The sequence below is a fragment of the Tauraco erythrolophus genome, chromosome 2, assembly GCF_009769465.1.
Source record: "Tauraco erythrolophus isolate bTauEry1 chromosome 2, bTauEry1.pri, whole genome shotgun sequence".
Lineage (NCBI taxonomy): Eukaryota > Metazoa > Chordata > Aves > Musophagiformes > Musophagidae > Tauraco > Tauraco erythrolophus.
Window position 1 is genome coordinate 85,876,267 of NC_141466.1, and position 22,377 is coordinate 85,898,643.

General features: G+C 44.6%; 1 protein-coding gene across 1 annotated transcript in view; it reads right to left on the reverse strand.

The window, feature by feature from the left end:
* EGLN1 (egl-9 family hypoxia inducible factor 1) overlaps positions 1-21,929 on the reverse strand; it is a 34,641-nt gene extending 12,712 nt beyond the window's left edge. Inside the window, exon 1 of the mRNA XM_086631566.1 lies at positions 21,015-21,929. Coding sequence (XP_086487692.1) covers positions 21,015-21,929 — 915 coding nt within the window. The remainder of the gene's footprint in view (positions 1-21,014) is intronic.
* Between the last annotated feature and the right edge of the window lie 448 nt (positions 21,930-22,377).

Consider the following 22,377-nt stretch of genomic DNA (forward strand, 5'->3'; position numbering starts at 1 on the left):
ACCAACAAATGAAACAAAAAGAAACAACCCAAAAAACCCCAACTACTTCAAATCCCAGCTATTTGGGTCATCTTCTGGCAAGCCCAAGTACACGTCACCCCAGACTGGGGTGACTGCTCTCCTGTGGCTGAAGGTAGGAGCAGCAGTTTTAACAGCAAAGCAGGCTTGGCAGAGCCTTGAGCTGGCAAAGGGAAGACAAACCGAACTGAGAACAGAGATGAAAAATGAACTCGGATACGAAGTGAGAGAGGAAAAACTGAGAGTTGACATAGCTGTTTACACTATAAATAGAATCAGCACATGGCTATGTACACGGTTTATATCTTCCATGAGCTTCCAGGGTGTTCAGAAACAACAGTAACCTGACCTACCTCACCCCTTCCAGGCCTTTCAATGCAATGGCCAATACAAGATTTCTACTTGCTTTGATAGAACCGCATTTCACAAGCATACAAAAATCAAGCAACATCACAAACCATCAAAAGTTTGCACAACAGATTAATACTCTTACTATGTTGCTTATTTCTAGCTTGTCAATCAGATGTTGATTTCTCCGACTGAAGTTTAGAGAAAGCTTTGCCCACCTAGCAGTTGGGCTCTTCAACTTCTCTCCAAATTAAGTCACTGCTTTACTCTTGTCTTCAGTTTTGTGACATTTACCTTCTTACAACATTCACTTCACACATCCTAACAAACCAATGTAAATCAGAAGTCAGAAACTTTCATGCTGGTTCAGCCCAGCACTCCAGGGCCAGAAGAGCCACATGAAGTTTGGATCCAAACATCTTGAATGTAACCAAGGAGCCACTGGGCAAACAAGCTCAAGTGTTTTTTGCTGTAGCTACATAAAATTTTTTACTCTTCCTTTACTGTTCCATTCTAATTCTGCTCAACAGCAAAATCACATTAAGTTAATTTCCAAATATCACTCCTTTCATTCATGCAGGCACATTAGGCTCTAAGAAATGTTCATGAGCTCCTAAATCGCTGAAGAAATGTGCATACAAGTTCGGATAATTCATCAGTTCTTTCAAATGGCACAGGAAAAAACCCAGAACTGCAGCTGCTTAAGTCATGTGGGATGTGCTCATACTTTGATGAATACATCTAATAAATAAAAAAAAAAAAATACATTAGACAGAGAAGCTCCCATGAAACTATCAAGCAAGAGCCATTAACCTGAGGGATATGGTGGAGATTCTCGCTGCAGGGACAGAAGGCATGTTCCTGCAGTGAGGCTTTGATTGAGCCCTGAGGAAAGCCTTGGAGAAATGCATCTCAAAAGGCGAGCTGATGAGCGACTGAAACCAGTGTTACAGACAGACATAACAGGAAGACCTAAAATACACTTCCTAACTCCCAGATGAAGTCCTGCAGCCCCCACCACTACCAAACTGAGACAACAATACTTAAACATTAACAAGGTTCTCTCTGCTCTCCTGTACCTGAGCTTGGAAAGCTGCAAGTCTCAAAGGTAAAGAGAAGAGAGAACAGAATCAGCTTACAAGCTTCAGCAGAAATAATACAGACTGTATCTTCCCTAATAGTTCACACACTGGCATTTTCCAGGCTGCTAGCCAAGTTAGGTAGGACACGCCTATTCTCAAAACTGTGCCAATTTGACCAAAAGGTGCTGTATTAAAACTGAATCACCGAAACCAGTGAAAATATCCTTGCAGTCTTTCGATGTTACAAAGGCCTAGCTTCCATTAACTTAATCAAACTCCGGATTAGGAATATAAATTAGGAAAATAAAACCGTTCAAATCTAAAGAAAGTTGTACACTGGCTTAAACAGTATATTTTAAAAAAAAAGTAAAGCTTATCTGATCCATCTCTGAATACAAACGTCTTCAAGCCTAAACTACCTGTGTTCCTCTAAAAAAAAAATAAATAAAGATTTAATATGAACATATCCAAGCTATGTCAGCGCTTCAAAGCACTAATAGCTCCCTTAAGATTCAACACAACACATTCTCTTAGTTTTGATACCAAAGTCTACTACAAACTTAAAAAAATTAACCACCTAGAACAAACTAACAAAAAAATCCCCCAGATACACCCAACTGAGGTTTCCCAAAGAAGGCAGATGAAAAGCACTGTCACCAGGGGCAGAAAATTCTCTCTTAAAAGCCTAGGAACAAACACAACCCCGACTTTGCAGCTGAAAAGAGTTTAAAGCATACTTTGTGTCAGCCTAAATCTGTCTACATTATGATTAATTAAGTTGACCAATACACTTCAGACTCAAAAAACTGTTGAATAATGTAAAATGTGTTTGTAAAATTGGCTGGCCTCCATGGATAACTCCCCATTCCCTCCAAGAGAAGCAGACTGGTGACTCAGTGTTTTGGCGCTGCACAAAAATTTGACAGAGAAGTAAGTCAATCAACACAAATTTTAAGAGTCTGTTTTTAATTTAATGTCATAAATACTTTGAAATGAATAATACCATTTAAGAAAAGAAGTACTTTGAAACTTCCCCCTCCCCCCAAGATGGGGCAGAACGTTCTGCTCTCTCATGAGACTAATCGATTTACTAGTTTCATCACTAACCATTCGGAAAGAGCGCAGAGAAGTAACATCTTTACGAACTAAAAATAACACAACATTAAAACAAATTACAACAGTGCACTAAAATAGTTAAGAAGTTAAGTCTCATTCAGCTACATCACTTAAAATATATTCCGACAGCAGTTTGTGCACACCAGCTTTCTAGAGCCAACCACATGACATCACCAGGCACGCTGATGGATGACACATGAAGCAGCACAGTTACCTATTTTAAGATTATCGCATATGATCACGGAATTTGTTTAGTTGTGAGAGATCTACTGGATAAACTGAACTTACATTACCTTAAAAATAAAGCATGCACACTAGCCCAAACTTCAAAGCTGGAGACTTTTTATACTGCTTATTACCAGGAGAGGCTGGGGAGGAAAAAAAAACCCTAAGGATTAAGGGTGGGCAATGGGTGGTTGTTGTTTTTTCTTTAAATTATCTTTAAACAAAACCTCACTGCAATATCTGTGAACATGAATGGCTAAGAGATTTACCATTTAAAGAGTATCACTCATCATCACTACCATTCTTCCCCCAAAACTATACATGCTGAGAAGCCTGGAACTTCTTCCCTACAGAAGATAAGAAACTAAGCGATAGTTTTGCTAACTACTAGGAGAGATATATACATACATATACACAGCACCTCTAGATTTTAACCACAGAACGATTTACTGCCATAAACAATATGTTGAGGAAAATGATTTTTAAAATAGTTCTTAATGATATTTGCAAGGGGACATGCATGATTCAACATGCTCACAGCATTCAAAACTTGACACTATACAATATAGCATTCACTCCTACTATCCGAGTCCAGACAATTCTTTGAAATTATTTGTAAATTAAAAAAGCAAATAACTTTGCACTAAAATGCTCAAAGACAAAGCATTGCTCTAATTTATATTAACGCTACACAAAAGTCTGAGTAGAGTTTAAAGCCAAAAAGCAACAAACAGCCTACAATACACTTTCAAGTCACCTAAAATTTGAAACCAAGAAATGCTGACTCTGCCCATACTGCTTTTTATGGGCTTGCACACAAACTGTCTGCATCCAAGCCTTTCTTTACAATCTCACCATCACACTGTAATAGGAGCGCTCTCTCAGCTGGTATAAACAATTTGGGTTGGGTGGTTTTTTTTTTTGTTTTAACCAGATCATCCAGCATATCCAGTTCAAACATAAGCAGATGTTATACAAACCTACTGGTGTTCCAGCTGCGTCAGGCTCCCACCAACACTTTGGGAAAGACTTGAGGAACAGCTGTGGCCACACAGAGCTAAAGATTGACCATAAACACCAGAAGAAGGACTGCTGATGTTGGCAGGCGAGTCAGAAAAGTGTCTCCAAAACCCACCCTTCCATGTATGTTCCAGCAGAGCCAGCCACGTTATTTCAGGACAAGGAGGAGGCTGCACCAGCTCAGTGAACTCCTGGAGGAGGGCGGCTCAGGAACGTGATGTGTTTGTTTTAGAAGTACGTGGCCACACGAGCACAAGAAAGATCTGAATGTACCCAACACTGACTGCAGGCAGCGAGAAACACCTGAGGAAACTGCCTGTCCTCACTTAACCGATACAAAAGCCCCACCATATTCTTAAACACTAACTCAGCTTGTTCTACAGCAAGTTTACCCTCATGGCAGCAAAAAGATCACCTTTAGGTTAGGACCTCCTGCAGAGAGCAGAGCTCCCTCATGCTGCTCTGATAGGCTTTTTCCCTGCTCTCCCCATCAGTTACAACCATTAAATATGCCCCAAGAGACCAGCATGATGGAAAAAACAGATCACTCTCATGCCTTGGGAAAAAAACATGCTGCATTATCAACTATCGATTGATTAAGAACCACCCATCCAGGTCATTCCAAGTCCATTTATACTTGGACATTAGAAAACTGCTATGAAAACAATCAGTCCAGGCAAAAAAGTTAGGTAACTTTCCTCCTTGCCACTATTTCAATAAGGAAAATAATATTCTGTATATATTCATCAAAATATTTACCCCTCCTAAAAGGCAAGTAGGCTTCTCCACAGATCTGCCCCTTTCTGTGAACAACAACTAAGACACCTGTCGATGCTATCTGTGAAGACTTCTGTCAATCAACATCGCTGTAACTGTAACTCAGTAAGTATCATGGTTAGAGGTAGGATGCTAATCTCAAACTCCAAATTTCCCATTCTAAAAATCAGGAGGTGGCAGAACCTGAACTCCATACAGAGTGAAAACGTAAGCAGAAAAGCCATAGTGTACAAAACCTGACAGGAACAAGAAGAAAGCCTCTCTGAAACAACTTGTCATTGAGATTTTTTTTCCCCCCCTCTTTCAAGGCACTCAGAAGAACACAGAACCAGGAACTCTGTCCGCAAATGCTCACACAGGAAGTTAGAAATCCTAACACCAGCTGAGTACTTACGTACTCTAAAATCTTCTTAGAAGCACTGCATTTACTAAAAAAGGGAAGCACCCTGTTCCACATCCCACCCAGAAATGACAGATTTCAAGACAGGACGTGCACACCTCATTCTCTCATATTTCTGAAGAAAGGTTTTTCTGTATGTCCTTGAAAAATGCAATTGGTGGAAAATTTTCTGGTAAACCAAAGGAGAGTAAGGGCTTTACAATCTACTGTACTCACTAGGGAGAGACTGCAGGGATTAGCAACACTAGCCTGGATCAGAGGCATCACGTCAGACCATGAAGACTGTTCCATAGGAAGTATTTATGCAAGCTACACGCAAGATCTGCAGAGCGTAAGTATAATTTTTCAAAGTCTGTTCCCAGCTTTAAGTTGTGACCAAAAAAAAGATAAAAAACAGATATGCTAGAACATAGCTGATGAAAAACTGTTTGCCTCAGTCTGCAAACACCCTGAAACAACTGAAGAATATGAACTCCTCCTCATCTTAGCAGCAGTGGAAATTACTGATGGACACATGACAGAGTGAAACAAAAGGAAGACGAAGAAAGAGAAGCAGGTATCAGAAGGAAGAGCAGCATTGACAAAAATCTGCATTACCAGCAGGGGGAAAATAATGCTGAGTACCATGAGAACTAAGAAACAAGTGGAACAACAATCAATTCTGCAAAACACCAGCTTTCTAGACAAGAAATAACTTTCCCTTCAAGTCATCAGGCAATCACTTCAGATTTCAGGGTTGGCAGAAGTATGTTTTTCGGCCATAGACTGTATTTTAAAATGAGATTTCTACATCACTACTGAAAATAAACAGCAGATCTGCTAAAACATGTATCTATTATTGCATACTATCAGAGGATAACGGTTTCTGAATCGGAGACGGCATTTCAGGAAATTACCCATGGGCAGCCAACCAATTTACTGACTTCTATTACATGTAGTAGATGACCCTGTATCTTTACACTAAAGATACTTCAGATCCCAGAACTCACTTTGTATCCTGAGTCTTCACTTGATCTGAGATGTGCAACCATAGAGGAGGAAAACCAATTTTCAAGCCAGAGAAAGACTGAAGGGAAGAAGAGGGAGGAAGAGGAGAAGTGGGTAAGGAGCCACGGACGGCAGAGGCACTGCCAACCATTTGCTGCAGTAATGAAGGGACCAAGTTCCACAGCACAGGTTTTAATTGCTACTGCCCTGCTACTAACCCCATGAAATCAAGCTGCAAGCACTAATGACTGAGATACCTCATCAGGCCTCAGCTGTAATTGCTTTTCCATGTCCTCCGGTCCCTTAGGCAACCACACTACAAAACATCTTGGACATCAGAGGTTACTCTCAGCACACTGAATTGCAACTGAAAATAAGAAAAAAGCCACTGCTCCATGCACAGCACAGTACTATTGGCTCATATTCACTCACCCACTGCGTGCAGGAGGCTGCTCAAATAATCTGTCTCCCAGATGAAATGTTCACATGGAGTGGCCTTGCAAAAAAGCAAACTACCTCCAGCCTGTCTGTATCTCTCTGAACGGCAGCTCTGCCCTGAAGCATGTCAACTGCTCCCCCAGTTTGGCGCACACACACAAACCCTAAAGTGCCAGTAAAAAGACTGTAATATTCTTTATTCCCAGGATCAATACAAGCAATGCCACACAGCTACCAACACGCTGACTGAAAGTTACTCCAGAAAAGAATTTACTTCCTCTGTAAAGGCAACCTTACTTAAAGGTTCTCAAGCCAAGATAACCCTTCCTTGCAAACAAAGGACAGATGATGAAGAAAAGTATGAGAGATTTTTCAAAAGGAAGGAATCTTACAGGGACTCCATCTTCCCATCACTGGCAAATTCTGTTCTGCACTGAGCCCCTGAAAAAGTCCATCGCTCCCTCTAGAAAGCTGTACCCAAACATGGTGGTGGGGGGAAGGTATTTCAGAATTTTCACCTATTCAAAGGCAATTTTTCTCCAGGGTTTTACTGTAGAGCTATTACTAGTTGAACTGTAGAAGCTGAAGCCTCAATGGTGAGGAAGGATCATTTGTTAACTAGCTTTGTCTTTCAATGGGCACACCCCTTCAAAGTAGGAGGATGTAAGTGTACAAAGAGTAAAAGGCACAGTGAAAGTCAGAAACAACACCTCTACAACATTCGTGTTGCTAACATGAGAAGACCAAACTTAAAATAAAGCTAGTTGACAGTATCTTCATCTACATTTCTTGTCCTGCAGGAGTATTATTTTCCACATTTACAAGGCTCTTTATAAACTTATAGGACTAAATAGGTAAACATAATATATGTTTCTTATTGCCTATATAGATTACAATATAATTTTGGCATGGCCTTTGGCTCCTGAGAGAGATCACTCCTGTTTTCTGTTTTCACTAAGGAAAATGACAAAGTCAGGACTTCAGACTAGGAACTCCTGTGTTGTTTTTGAGTCTGTGCCAGGTGTTAGGAGGCCTTGGGGAGTCACTACATGTCATTTTCTCTGAGCTACAATGGAGACTGAATAAAAATTTACCCAAGGTATTAATTTTAATGCAAAATTTAGAAATTTTTAAGTATAAAGCATTTTAAGAATAAATCTTACTTCCAAGGCATTCTAAAGTACTGGAACAGGCAAAGCAAAGAGCAACAAAATAGCTGATTGAAACAGGAATTTCACTACAGCAAACTAACCTCCTTTGAGTGAAAAATGAGGAGTTACCAGCAGGATCCCCACCGGATCTGTACTTTTCATACGTGACCTGCGAAAAGGGGGTGAGCAGCAGAGTGACAGTGTTTACATGCAATACCAAAATATGTTGCATAATCCATCCTAGCCCTGACTGCAGAAGGTGCACAGAAGGGTAAAATGATATCAAGTACCTTGACAACAAAATGGCAGCAGGTGAAATTCACGAAAGAGTAAGTGCAAAGGAATATCCTCTGGGGGAAAAAAAAAAAGCACGTCCTTATACACAGTATCACTTTAGAAAAAAAATGTATTAAATAGTGGCCACTCTAAGAACATCGTCTCAGCACAGCAGAGGCAACTAAAGTGTCATAAATCACTAGACACAGAACACATCACTATGCCAGCATACAAATTCATTATGTGCTTGTACGTCAAATACTGCAATTATGGTTGCCTTACTGCAATTATGGTTGCCTTAAAAGAGAGATTAGCAGAACCAGAAAAGCTGCACAGATAGGCAGCAGGAATGACTAGAAAACGTGGAACATGATTCATCTGAAGAAATACTAAAAAAGACTACAATTCTTCAGTTGAGGAGGGAAAGAATGTCAGCTGAAAAATGTATGGAAGCAAACGACAGACTTTTAAAACCATGAAAAGTAGAACTACTGGGAAATGAGTTTTCACAATACAGAGAGTCTAGAAGACACTGAAATCACCAGGCAGTAGGTTTTAAACAAAAGGAAGTTCCTTTTCCATCTAATCAAACTGTGGGACTCGTTGTTACAGGATGTTGCAAAAGCCAAAAGTACAAATGGCTTTTAAAACAAGATTACATAAATTAATGGCAAATATGTCCACCCATTTGTGCGTATCACAAGCAGTGATCCAGATGCAAAATCTGGCTCAGAGTTCCCGAACTGCCAGAAGGTGGACGGTATGTAAGAACATCAGTTCATATATGTTTTGAAGCTTTGTATACACACCAATTATTATTTACAACAAACACATAATGGTATGAATATAGATGACAAATACTTGCGTGAAACAGAGACATCGGATAAGGAAGAACTCCCATCTAGCAAACACAAGGCGGCAACTTGCTAGAATCTGAAACTAATTAGCCAGAGTGCAAAAACAGCATAAGTTTTGAGCAGAGTGGGTCACTGGCATTTGAACAGTAACAATGGCTGGTTTATGCTTTGCCCCACTGCATTTTTTTTTTTTTTTTTTAAACAGTAAGACTGGATACTCTTCAAAAAAACACATAGCTCTAACCTACAATTCAGGCATGGTCTAGCATCTAGTTCATACAGAAGGTCACTTCAGATGAGCAGAACTCCATCTGGCTTCAATTTGTGACTAGATACAGGGCACAAATGGTCAAACTGGCATCTCCCAAGAGGCACGTGGCTCTTATCTTTCGAATGCAGTCCTTGCAGTGGATAGCCCATCAACAGGGTGCCTGCAACTGCTGAATACCTGGCAGAGAGCAGCAACTGAGGCAAGCCTAGCCCTCTGCACTCCTGCCAGGGTTGGCCCACTCTCTCAGCAGCTGTTCCTTCTCCCTTCTCCTCTCCCTCAGCACCAAAGGGATCCACCTCTGCACACCGAGGTCTCCAGGACAGTACAGGCAGGAGGAAAGTGGGCAGGAGCAACAAGAACATGTAGGGAATACAGATGAAGAAGCATGGTTACAAGTTAAAATAGGGGTGAGGATTGTAACTCGAGAGCTGCAGGTTTTTGATTTATACAACAGCCTGACAAAATACGAGCCTCAGAGATGCGACAAGCAGGACTTACAAAACAAGCCAATTTTTGCAGTCTGTTAAAATATTTTTTTTCCCACTAGTATCTCCTCCACTCCAGGCAGTATTCTTATTTTTCTTTTCCCACAGGAGGGTTGAGGTTGGCAGGTGCCTCTGGTGATCACCTGGTCCAGCCCTCTGCTCAGTGCTGGGTCACCCACAGCAGGCTGGGTGACCAGCAGTCAGGTTTCAAGTATCTTCCCAAGGACAGAGGCTCTACAGCCGCTCTAGCAACCTGCTGCTCCGTTTGATCACCCTCACAGCGGAAAAAAGCGTTTCTTCTGTTTAAATGGAATTTCTTGCATTTCACTGTGCACACTGCTTTGCCACCGGGCACAGCTGAGAAGAGCCTGGCTTCTTCTTTCCTCTCCCGATCAGGTATCTGTACACACTGGTACAGATGTACCCCTAAGCGTTCTCCTCTTCAGTATAAACAGCCTCAGCTCTCTCAGCCTCTCCCCATACAACCTGAAAAAGGGAATCCACTATTATGAAGAAGAGTGCTTCTGACTGGCTGATGCTCTACCATATAGAGGCTAAAGGAGACCCAAATAAGGTTAAGCCAAACAGAGGTATGATTAGCCAACATCCATTTCACTGGGCATCACATAACGTGCCAGCTGAAACTGAGTCAGTTCAAGATGCCTTATCAACTGGCTGCAGTTTCCTCTCTCACAGCAGCACGGCTGCGTGCCAGCTGCCTGAACAACAACGCAGCAACCGCTGGAACCGGACGGGGCCGATGCCTTCAGCCCAGCACAGACCACACGCTGTCCAGACACAGCAGAAGCTGTTGCGGGAGCTTGGTGTCCAGAGTGAAGGTTGGCTGCTCCAACAGATGCTTCAACAGGACAGAGAGCAGCAACAAGAAAGATACATTATGAACCAGCTATAAACTCCTTTGGAAACCTTTCACATGTTGCATCCCTGGTCTTTTTCACAGCGCAGAGAGAGCTTAAAACATAGGAGGATTTCTACATTAAAAATTAGCATGGACATTATCACAACAGTCAGGTTAGTATATTTTTGTAACTTTTTAGTTTAAATTTGACTAGTAACTTCAAGACTGTTCTAACTATATAGCTGCAGCCTTCTGGACTATGCAAGCAGGAAGGTAACAGACTCTGGACACACCAGCAGGTCAGCAAGCCACAGCAAGAGCACGCTCAGCAGAGAAACCTACGACCTCTGCCACTTCACCAAGAACTTTGAGCTATCAATGGAACAAAGCGATGTGAATTGACAACACAAGCTCCTCTGTAAGCAGATTTAAAATATATTAAAAAAATCCCAAACAACTCAACATCAAGGAAATACATACAAACCCCTCAAGTCTTCAGCCAGCTTATTGAATTTTAAAGCTTCTTACAGTCATCTGACAACCAACACAGCAATTACTCCACCCTGTTAGGGCGAAAAGGGAGCATAGCTTCCCAAACTCCCTCCCTGCATTCACCTCTGCATCGCTTTCAATATAATGCTTGTTTTTGCTGCAGCAAGGCAAGGCGGTTCAGGCTCTGCTCTCACAGCATGTCCCAGTTTTAGCTGGGACAGAGTTTTTTTTAACAGCCAGAAGAGCTCCCTGTTTTGGTTTCACTCAGAGGCTCACTCTGAGAAGAATGTTGATAGCAAGCTGATGTTTGTGGTTGGAAGTGAAACTCCAAGGACTTTTCAGTGTGCGGAGTACAGAAACACGGCAGGATAAGGGGGGAGCATAGCTGGGACAAGGGGGACACGATTCCCCTTGTCATTTGTGTGGAACTTAAGACTGAGGGCCAAACTGGCCAATTAGTATTCCATGTCATGCAGCGTCATGCCCAGTATAAAAGCGAGGGTCAGCCGGGAAGAAGGGCTTTTGCTCTTTTTGCACTTTTGCTCTTTTGCGCTTGCTGCGCTGTTGCTCTGCTGGTTTTTTTTTTTTTCTTTCTCTCTCTCTCTCTCTCCCTCTCTGCCCCTCTCTATTTCGGGGCCTCGCGTTCGTCCGGGATTTGCAGTTTTCGGGACGAGACGGGCTTCGCATACGAGGGGTGGTGAGCACCTACATTGTATTAAATCATCTGTATTAAATCACTCTTATCTCAACCCACGGGTTTCACGTTTATCCTTTAATTCTCTCCCTCATTCCTGGGGGTGGGGGAGGGGGAGTGACCGGCTGTGTGTGGGGCGGTTCAACATAACCCACGACACAGCAGCACACTGGGGCCACGTAGCAGCATCTCCTGAAAGGTATATGTCATTTGTGCAGTCCAGAGTGCCTACATGGTCAAACTATGTGCTCTGAGTTGGTCTGAACCTAAATTAATGTGTAAAATTAAACCTTGGGTATAAAATAGTCTTTTTTGTTACGCCCCATTAGTCACCCTACAGGTAAAGTCTTCATCTCTTTGTTAGAGCACTATGCACACAACGTATACACAACGGCCCTAGCATCCATATGGACGTGCAGGCATGCACGTTTCTACCCAATTCCTATTTATAACACTGTATGTTAACAAAAATACTCTCGAGTAGTTTTAAGTCAAATACCAAAGAACAAGAAAGTCTTCAAGTGTAAGCAGCTGTTACGTGCACAAAAGCATTGCTCTATTTTTGACAGACACTGCCCTGGAACAGCAGTGAATTAGCTTTCGACCTGAAGCTTATGACTGCCACTTACCAGCTAATTCTGGCACAAGCCTGCACTGGAAATATGCTTGAGCAGCTATCGCTAACCAACAGCCTTCAGAAACTGGAAGGAGTTTACAAGGACTTCATGAGCACCGAATTACTTTTTCAAAAGGCCACAAAGACGAGCATTAGTCCAAGGGTATATACAAGTAAGTCATAAATGTGAAAGACAAAAAGGGTATAATAAGTAACAATTACTCCATTTAGTAGTAGCTGGAAAGTCAAATAATTTTACTATTCTGCCCTCTGAAAATACCGCTCTCAATATATTGTTTCTTTAGTGTAGTGTAAAAAGTATGCCAACTATTAAAGAACTTATACTGATATATCCAGAGTAAGTTTATTTCCCCAAAACACATGCATAGTCACTCTTTTACTGTATGGTAACAAAATACGGCAGCACAAGAGACAGGGAACCCCACAAGCACCCACTGAAGCATTAACTAACCAACCCGCTCACGACAGTTCAAAACTGAATTTTGAACTGAAAAAAGTTCTGTCTTTGTACAGCAGCTCTCCAAGAAGCCTAAAAATAACCCCAAATCTAGACTCTGGACAGGCAAGATGAAACTTCTGCTCTGTATAAAGTATACATTTCCCTTTTATAAAACAAGTTTCCTTTCTGCTGCAGCAGAAAGTCTTCATTTAAGCTACAAGATTAAATGTAGCTTACTAGATACGCATACACTACGTACATATATACATACTAGCACTCAGTACAGGACAACACGGTAGCAACCACAAGGACAGCATTATGCAAAATTCCAATAGCCACCTAGCTTGTTCAAGGCAAAAGCTGTCAGATATTAACCAGGATGGTCTAAACACCACGACTGAATTACAAACATCATGAAGGCAGGTAAACACCATGAAAGAATAACATGCAGCCGATTTATTTGCAGGAAACTGCTGGCAAACTATTGAGAAATTTAGCATTGTTTAGGAAAAGAGAAAACATATCTCAAACTCCCACTCAAGGTTACTGATACAACTACCCCAGAGATCTGAGGAGAGCTGCTGTTCAGACGGTCCTATGACTTGGCAGGACATGACTTCCAAAGAATTTCAGTCCAAGAGGCCACTGGCAAGGGAAGATAGCTCTTCCTCTTGCACTGCACAGCTATGATGAGAAGCGTCCTGCTTGATTTTTGGGCAGTAGTGAATCAAGCCCACTGTGCCTAGGACAGACAGCACATCAAAGCACCAAAACAGTCAGAAAGTCATTGATACCACTAACAGGAAAAAATGAAATTAACGATAGACTGTACTGAAATCACCAATGTGCACAAACCACAAGGCTGCAGGTTCCTAATCTCCAAAACAGCAACAACTTGAAAACTAACTGCAGCTGCACAGTCAAAAATGACTGGAAAAAAGCAAGCAACGAACCAACCCAGAACATCAGAGCTATCCTAATGCACCAGGGAACAGAGAGGAAACAAGAAAGCTGAAATAGTACTGAAACTGCCCATGTCAGACCAACCCTCTGAAGCAGAATGAATGCTGAACCCAGCACAAGGGGATGTGGCTGAGCAGGGACCTTCCTCACCAACAGCAGCCAGAAGCAAGCTGCAGCACAGTGCTCATCACAGAGGACACCAGTCCAGCTATGCCGTCAAATAGAGATAACCAAGAATGGCTTTGGTGCTAATAAAACTCTAGAGTAATGGATAGGAAGAGTAAATAAGCGTTAAGAAATCTAGCTAGCAGGTTGGTTCTGAAGCTTTGGAGTTTGGGGATGGCAGAAATAAATCCAGCTTTGGAGTTGGGGGATGGCAGAAATAAATTGGAGAAAATACCTCTTTCCTGTGCATGTTACATGGGATCATATGGTAGCTAGATCAGCAAAGCTTCTGTATAAAAACTATGGCAAAGAAAATCCTTGGAGGCCAGAACAATGCGTTTCTCATGGCAAGAATTGAGTCTCACACTGAACATGGAAGAACAAAGAAAATAAAAGTTAAGAAAGGAAAAACATGTAGCTAGCAAAGATTTTTTTTAAAAACCATGTTCAAATTTTCACAGACAAATTTTGGAATAATCAGTCTCTAAGTGTTAAACTAAGGCTGTAGTTTGGCAAACACTTTAAGCTGGCATAAATTTGCATTGCTGCTGAAAGAAAGTTTCACCATCTGCCAGTCCTCTGTGCCAGCACAAACATCCGAACATTGAACCAGGAGCGCTTCTTTTGCCAGTTTATATTTCAGATGGATCAGTTCCCCAAACCAGTTCACAGGATGGCCATGTAAATACTTGTGCTGGCAAAGAAGAGTGACTACTTCTCCACGGCTCCAGCTGAAAGCGTTCACTGAACTTTAGCCTATGACACAGGGATATGGAGAAGTTCCTAGCAGTCACAGGCAGTGCTCCCCACCCTCAGACACAATATATTTATACCATAATTCAAAGTTACAATTGTCACACAGTTGCCCTTCAAAAACTCATATCTTTATAATTTTCTTTAGTGGGAAAACTTGCTAGAATCTCAGCAATATCCACATTTTAATTCTTGCTGGTCACAAACACGTGTCTTTTCAAGATGCTGTGCTTCTTAATCAAAAGATCATTTGCATTAGAGACAACAAACAGCCTTTTGATCATCTGTTCTGTTTGGGATCCAAAATGCTTGTACATGAGGAACAACAAATGAAAATGTATTCATCGCAGGTCAGGGCTCTATCCCAACAGGAATATAAAAACTGCAGGTCGCCCCAAGTATCAGGAATCGCCATACAATCCTTCGCTCAGTAGCACACAATTCTAGAAGAAAATGCCACCGCCAACAGAAACGTCGCTGTCAGGAAAGAATCGATAAGGATGAGCACTGGTCATACTCTAGCAAGGTCAAGCAATTCAAGCAAATATTAGGAGACTGAGAGAGACCTAGCCACACCTTCCCACAACTCAGTGACAAATTCAGACCCATACAGTCACCCATTAGGAATCAAATAGATCAGTAAGTTTTCTAACAAGAAATAAATTCAAGGTATGATAGTGAAAAAACCCACCAAGCGACAGAGAAGTATCTCTGTAACTGAGCGTGCCACAAGCAAATTGAGGGGAAGCCCCCCCAGCTTTACTGACGTTCCTCATCCCAGATCCCCACTGCAGCCCTTGGCTTGGCAGATGAGGGCAGGACTCACCCGAGCTGCAGCAGAGCCTTGCACCTGCCTCTGTGCTCACTTTCCTTCTACCAGCGCTTTGCCACCATCAATGCTTTCCAGTTCCTGCTTGGTTGCTGAGTCCTTATTCCCTACCTCTTATTTTTATCTGTCTTCTTATTGCCGCACACACACTCACGGTCATATTTTGCAGAGTAAGCTCAAGTGGAAAGAACATCCAGAAACCTTGCTCAGCTCTCCTGCACGCCATTTTAAACAGCATCTGCAGAACTCAGATTTAACCTGTCCTCCTCCCATGTTCCCTCTGCCCCCTCTCAGTGCTACACTACTGCTGACAGCTTCAGCTCTGTCAGCTGATTACTGTTCCTTAGTTACACTTCTTTCCTTGGTAACATTAATCCAACACATTTGTAGGAAAAGCTGCTACATATATAAATGGCCAGAGCAGAGAGCCTCTTCTTTCCAGTTTATAGAAGAGCTAACAGCCAGGTATGAGAAATCCACTCGTTCTTACACGATTATTAGGAGCATACTAACTTTGAGAGAAGCTAATTTAATAAGGAACAGACTAGTCCAAATCCAGAGCCCTCTAGGTCTTCAGAAACTCCGGCATGCTCTAGCACACAGCATCATATTGAAAACTGATGAGTATCCAGGGAATTACAGCAGCAGGTAAAGTACTTACAGTCGGGTCAGTTTATTCTGAGTTTGAAGGCAGGGAGAATAAGAGATGAGCAATTATGCAATTCAACAATTTCAAGAAAAAGCACAAAAGCAGGTTTGCACAATGTGCAGCCAATAAAGCAAATTTTTAAGCCACTGGTGGCTAAGAAGCAGCAGGTGCCACTGTCCTACTGGTAGAGACAGGAGAGCATTAAAACGCAGCAATTCAAACTGTAAGTCTTCTGACAGGTTATAAGGAGTGGGAATGAAGCAAAAACAAAAGGGATGTAACAGGGACTGTCAAACTATTTGTTCAATCTCCTCCCAATTATAGGAGATGGGTGGCGGTGGTGTGTTGGGAGCAGAAGCAGGAACAGCTGACAGATCAGATGTCTGTTCATACAGTGATTACGAGGAACCTAGTCCACAAGTGGGATCTCCCAATACTACTGCAATACCAGGAAAGGATGCAAACTTCAGATTTATATGAAGTTTTATATGATCAGCAGAGCTCAAAACAGGGGAAAGAGAAACATAACAAAAAAATTCATAAAGCTGCCCCTCCCTTAACCCCTTCCCAGCCTCTGTGTGGCAAAGGACAAAAAACCTTCTCATCTGGGTGAGATTCAGGAGGATTTAATTTCCTGACTTTGATGAACAGGTTTACACCTCCACCGGCTAAGACAGGATGGGCAGGAAACAGAAATACATGCACATGCAAGTGTGGTAACTGATAAGAGAAATGAGAAAAAAAAAAAGTATTTTGGGAGGCAGTGGAAGAAGAAAAACCTAGAAAATAACAGGAAGTAGGAGAAAGACGCTACAGCTCATGTATGCAAGTATGTGCCACCATCTGCTAGAGAAAAGAAGGAAGCAGAGTCTGGAAAGAAAGAAACCAAGAAAACAAAAGCAAGGAATGCAGTAAGTCAAGACTTTTGAGATGAGTAAATAGTTAGCCATTCTCTTGTAACTGCTGCTGTACTGTCCGCCCACCTCAAAGCTGGCTGGCTAGTTTATACCTACTGCTATGTAGTCACCTTTCAGGCCGGAGAGCAATCTACGGATGGTCAGGCCTAAGCAAAACCACATCAGTTTAAGTGGATCAATTTTAGGTAGCCTGGTTTGTCTACAGAGAATCCCTAACAGCGACTTTCAAATGTAAAATCTCAAGTGTCTCACACTTAACATTTGATTTTTATTTCATGTTCTTGACCTTAGAGACTGCCCTTGGTCAATGTAAATCAGTTCAAAATAGACGCCACTAGAACAACGTAGCTTTTCACCTGATAGATAGTTTTACAGGCTAAGAGATGCAGGGTATACATCTCAAAATCCAATTCTTTTCCCCTTTTCATGTACTGCTTCTAGACACTTTGTAGAAGCGATGGCAAGTTCAGTGCCAACACTACCCACAGGTAGACAAGTTAAACCTTAACTAAATTCAACTGATAATCTAGGTATTATCACTCCTGTTTTATCTACGGTTGTTCTTCTCCAACATCACAAACAATTAGCCTTCACCAACAAGGTCATTAAACTTTTGATCAATAATCCACTCATTTCTATAAAAATACCCAGCTGCTAGTTAAAACACAGACAATAAAACTAACATTTTATAGGTATATTTAGTTAACATTTTTGAAGACTCAGTAATAGAAAAAGGGGAGGAATTTCAGCACACTGTGGAGCAGATTTGTTTATGATTCATTCCCTCTAATAGGATATGTTTGTTTACAGAGCTTGAGCTAGATGTGGTAAAGGTTAAAGATTCAATAAAAGCTCCTGTGACTCCTGTGACATAATGCCAACCCTTGCACAATATTCAAAAACAAAGCCAGTTTTCTAAGAAGTTGCAGTGAACTCAACATTTTAAATAACTGGCTGCAAGTGGTTTGGGGTTTTTGCTTCTTATTCATGTAAAAGTCTAATAGAAAAAAATAAAGTTCGGCTTTAAAAAAATCCCCAAAACAACACACCTTTAGAACTATTAATACAGAATCACCTTCTCCTCGAAGCTGCAACAGTGCACATCTGATTTGTCAGTAAACTACTTTTTGAGGAAACACAAACTCCTGGACTTCACCACCCCAGATCTCACCAGTACAGCTACAGCCCAATTCAGCAGGTCTCCTGTTGCATGAGGTGCCATATCAAACTGCAATCATTTAATACCAGGCCAACCCATTAACTCGTGCAGCTAGCACTGGCAGTGTTTTAGGGAGGGGCAGGGGGATCGCCAAGGGCTAGAACTCTTCTGCTGGTCCAGATGCTGGGGAATTACAAATCTCACCAGTGATGCTGAAAATTGGTTTATTTAGCACCTTCAGTAAAACCGTACACTAAGTTCTCCACATACCAACTATGCAAACCACGGTATTGCAACAGACACACACAGGAGTAGCAAAACTATCCTGCAAGAGCTCAGTCAGTAAATGTGTGCTACATTTCCATGCCTTTTGGTCCTATTATTTGAAATGAAACCAGTAAGAATAAATACTACACGTGGATCGTTCCTTTTAAAAGTCTTTGCTGTGAATGCAAATCCAATATATCCACCAAGATTTGAAAGCAGGCTGTATTTGACAAAAGTAACTAAGCAGCTGTCACCACGCAAAGTGCACTAACAGAAACGCTCCAGAGTAACCCGTTTGCAGCTACTACAGCAGCTCCATTGCACACACATCTATATTGCCAAGAATAAAAAGTACACTGGGACTCCTGCAGCAAACCAATCAAACCTCGATTCAGAAAAAGCAGGGGCAAGACGTGAAGAAAACATTACTTCAGATACCCAAGAGGTGTGTCTGTTCATTTTACATCTTCCCTTTCCCTCACTCCTCTCTCACAGTCAGGAGCCCTGAAGGGATGTACAAAAGAAGTTTCCACTCCCAGACTGCTCCTCTTGCCACAGCCCTTCGACTCAACTTACTGTGGTATTCATGGCAGAGGAAAGGTGCCATTCTCCATGGAGGCAAAAATAAGAGGCAAGGTCAAAGTCACATCACTCCTATCCCTGCTCACTTCACAAACAAGCATTCCCAAACACTGACAAACTCCATGTTTCAACAGATCAAACTCTTCCACTGACTTGCCATCTCTTCTCACCAACTGCTTCTGCTCGTTCAACTCAGAGCTGAATTGAGAGAGTGACTGATAGTTTTCCTTCTGCTCTTGCTGAAACTTCGGGGAACTAAGCTTTCCTGCAGCACTACAAGCACTGACTTTTGTGGGGAGATAAGCAAGGGAACATGAGAAGATAGAAAGTAACACATTTCCGTACCGCCAAGGAGTAAAGCACTGCACCTTTACCGATGTGATCCCTGCACCTGTTCTGATCTCCCAATAGAGAGGAATTTAAGCAGTGTCTGAAAAACAAGTGGGGCTAAACGATCTTCATTGCTTTGCTGTTGCTCCACAAAAGCATGCTGCATGAGATTTTTCTTTGTCTTCCACAATTAGCAAAAGTATCAGTTACTACTTAGAAACATAAAATACAGCAGTCCAAGAATTGCACATGTGATTCAGGATTACAATTCCAAAAAACTTTTCCTAAAGCCCTGGCACATATTATTTGCAGAAGCAGTATTCTTTACTGCACAAAATTGAAACCCAGCAATGCCACGTATATTTTTAGAGTGCAAGTTTGAAGTAACAGGGCCTTAAAGAGATTTAGGACTGTTTGAAACATAAGTTGGCTTAGAAAAGTCCAACCTAATAGGGATCTAGGAGGAGTGCAGACCACACTCTCTTTAAAATGTTTTATCACAGTATTAGTTCAACTAAAAGTACGCAAAGACCGCATTTCAAAAGAATGAAAAATTCCCACCCACTCCTCTTTATCACGGGAGTTTGAATTTCCCGTGCCCCAAACAAATCCAAGGCTGTTTCTTGCCTTCCAGTTTCTCCCTTCCTCCCTCCCGCAGCTTCCTACCAGCTGAGATTTTGCAGCTGCACCAACAACAGTCTGCCTGTGACAGTGCAACCACCGCGGCGGATGGTTCCTACCAATTCACTAGCTTCCTCATGTTTTAATAGAGGTAGCAAATTGTGAAGGGGCTTCCCTCCTCTTTTTTTTTTTTTTTTAAACTGAAAAGATACTGATGAATATTCATTACTAGTCCTTTACCAAGGGCGTGAATTTTATTTAAAGGACTAGAAGGGAATTGCAAATTAGGCTAACACAATGGGAGATTTTGACTTAGCTCTCCGGTCGCGAAATACCGCTAAAGAGTAAGATTTTTTTGCAGAAAAGAGATTTGATAATAGTGGGGGGGGGGGGGAAGAAAATAAATCTCTTCCCGAAGCCAGCCTGTTTCTCACGGCTGTAGCTCCGCTGCCCACGGTAGCACCCACCGATTTACAGTGCCACCGGGGCACTCGCCCATCGATGCGGGTTTCCCATCCGCGTTTTTAAGCTCAGCACCTGGCACCCCGCATCCTGAGCCGGGACTTACCGCAACCCGACCCACTGACACGAGCCTGCACGCGTCACGCATAGAATTTTTCATACTACTCGGGTATGGGGTGCGCTGCCGCTCCTACCGGGAACGCATTACAGCCGGTATCCAGAAAAAAGTACCCCCCGTATATCCCGCAATTAACTATACTGCTTTCAGTTTTTCCGGGAGGCCACAGCAGAACTTGCTTTTCAATATCCATCGCTTAGCGGATAAGCTTCCAGGTCACGTTTTTAACAAAACTCAGGGATACAAGTGAGATCGCTTCCCCCTCCCTTCGCTCTGGAAAAGCGAGGAGGTAAACCAACCCTTTCACGCCGCCTCGGTCCAGCGCAACCCCCGGGCGCCGACCGCGGACAACACCCACCCCGCCGCCCAGACTGCGGCCAACCCGGCCCGGGCCCGCGGCCGAGGGTCCCGCGGCGGCCGGCGGCTCCGGGGACACACAGAGACACACGGGCACACAGAGACACACACATGGACGTGCGCTCACGCACGCACACCCGCGGACAGGCACACACGTGCGCGCACACACGCCTCTGCCCGGGGAAGCGCCGGCTCCGCCGCCCCGCTCCCGCCCCAACCCTCCCCGGCTGCAGGATGCGGGCTACAGGGGGCCCCGGCTCCCGCACTCACTTTCGTCCTGCCGTTGATTTTGTAGTTGCCCAGCTTGCCGTTGCAGTGTCGGATGAGATCGTCCATGCTGTTCATGAGGAGCCGGATGGTCTGGCAGCCCGGCTCCTTGCCCTCCACCCAGGTGATCTTGTCGCCGCGGATGTCCTTGGAGGAGTCGCTCTTCTGGCTGACAAGCTGCCCGTCGGTGAAGCGGCCGGTGTGGTGGAGGGCCCGCACCTCCTCGGCCACCTGCCCGCCCAGCTCCTTGCCGAGGAAGTCGTCCACCACGCAGATGCCGTGCTTGTTCATGCAGGGCACGATGTACTCCAGCGCCAGCCGCTGCGGCAGCAGCGACTTCGTCTGCCCGTTGGGGCGCAGCGCGGCCCCGCCGGGCCCCGCCTGCACGCCGCCCGGGTACAGGTTCGACTTGTCCCGGTACAGCAGCACCGCCTCCCCGGAGGGGGACGGGGACTGGGCCGCCGCCGGGGCCTCCGCCTCACCGCCGGCGGCTGCGGCGGCGACGTGGTTGTTGGTCAGCGGGGCGGCCTCGGCGGGGGCCTCCGGGGGCGACGGCGCTGCGCCCTTTCCCGCCCCAGCCCCGGCCGCCCGGCTGCCGCCTCCCGCCGCGGCCCCGGCGCTGTGGGCGCGGGTCGGCGGGGGGTGCCCGCCGCGGGGTTCGGCAGCGCCCCCTGCCGCGGCCGCCGCGCCTCCGCCGCGGCAGATGAGCTTGTGCTTCTTCCAGTCCTGGCGCTGGTGCTCCTTGCTGCAGTAGAAGGAGCTGCGGCAGCGCCCGCACCGCAGCAGGTTCTCCATTTTCCCGCACAGCTCGCAGTACTGCCGGTCCCGCTCGCTGCTGCTGCTGCTACTGCTGCCGCCGCCGCCGCTGCTGCTCTCGCCGCCGCCCTGGCCGGCCCCGCCGCCGCTGTCATTCGCCATGGCGCTGGTGGTGTCACCGCAGCCCCGCTCCGCCGCCGAGGGGTTATGTAAGGAGGCGGGCGGGAGCGGCGCTAACGCGGGCCCCCGCCCGGCCGAGCGGGGAGGGAACGCTCACTGCATCATGGCCGCCCGGCTCCGCCGCGGCCCCCTCCGCCTTCGCCGGCCCGCGGCCTCCTTCGGGGCGGCCGGGCGCTGCGCTGCCGCGGGGGCCCGCGCTGCCCGCCCTGCGCCGCTAACGCCGCCTCATCGCCGCTCCGCCGGCGGCGGCGCGGCCGAGGGAGAGAGCGGCGGCGGGGCGAGCCGGCTGGCGCGGTGGGGCGGCTGCCTTCCGCTCCCCGCCGGCCTCTCTGCCCAGTGCGCGGGCCGGCGCGGCCGCCGCCTCTCCCCGCCGCGCCTCCGCCGCTGTGTCGGGGCGAGGAGGAGGAGGCGCCACTCTCGCGGCCCGCTT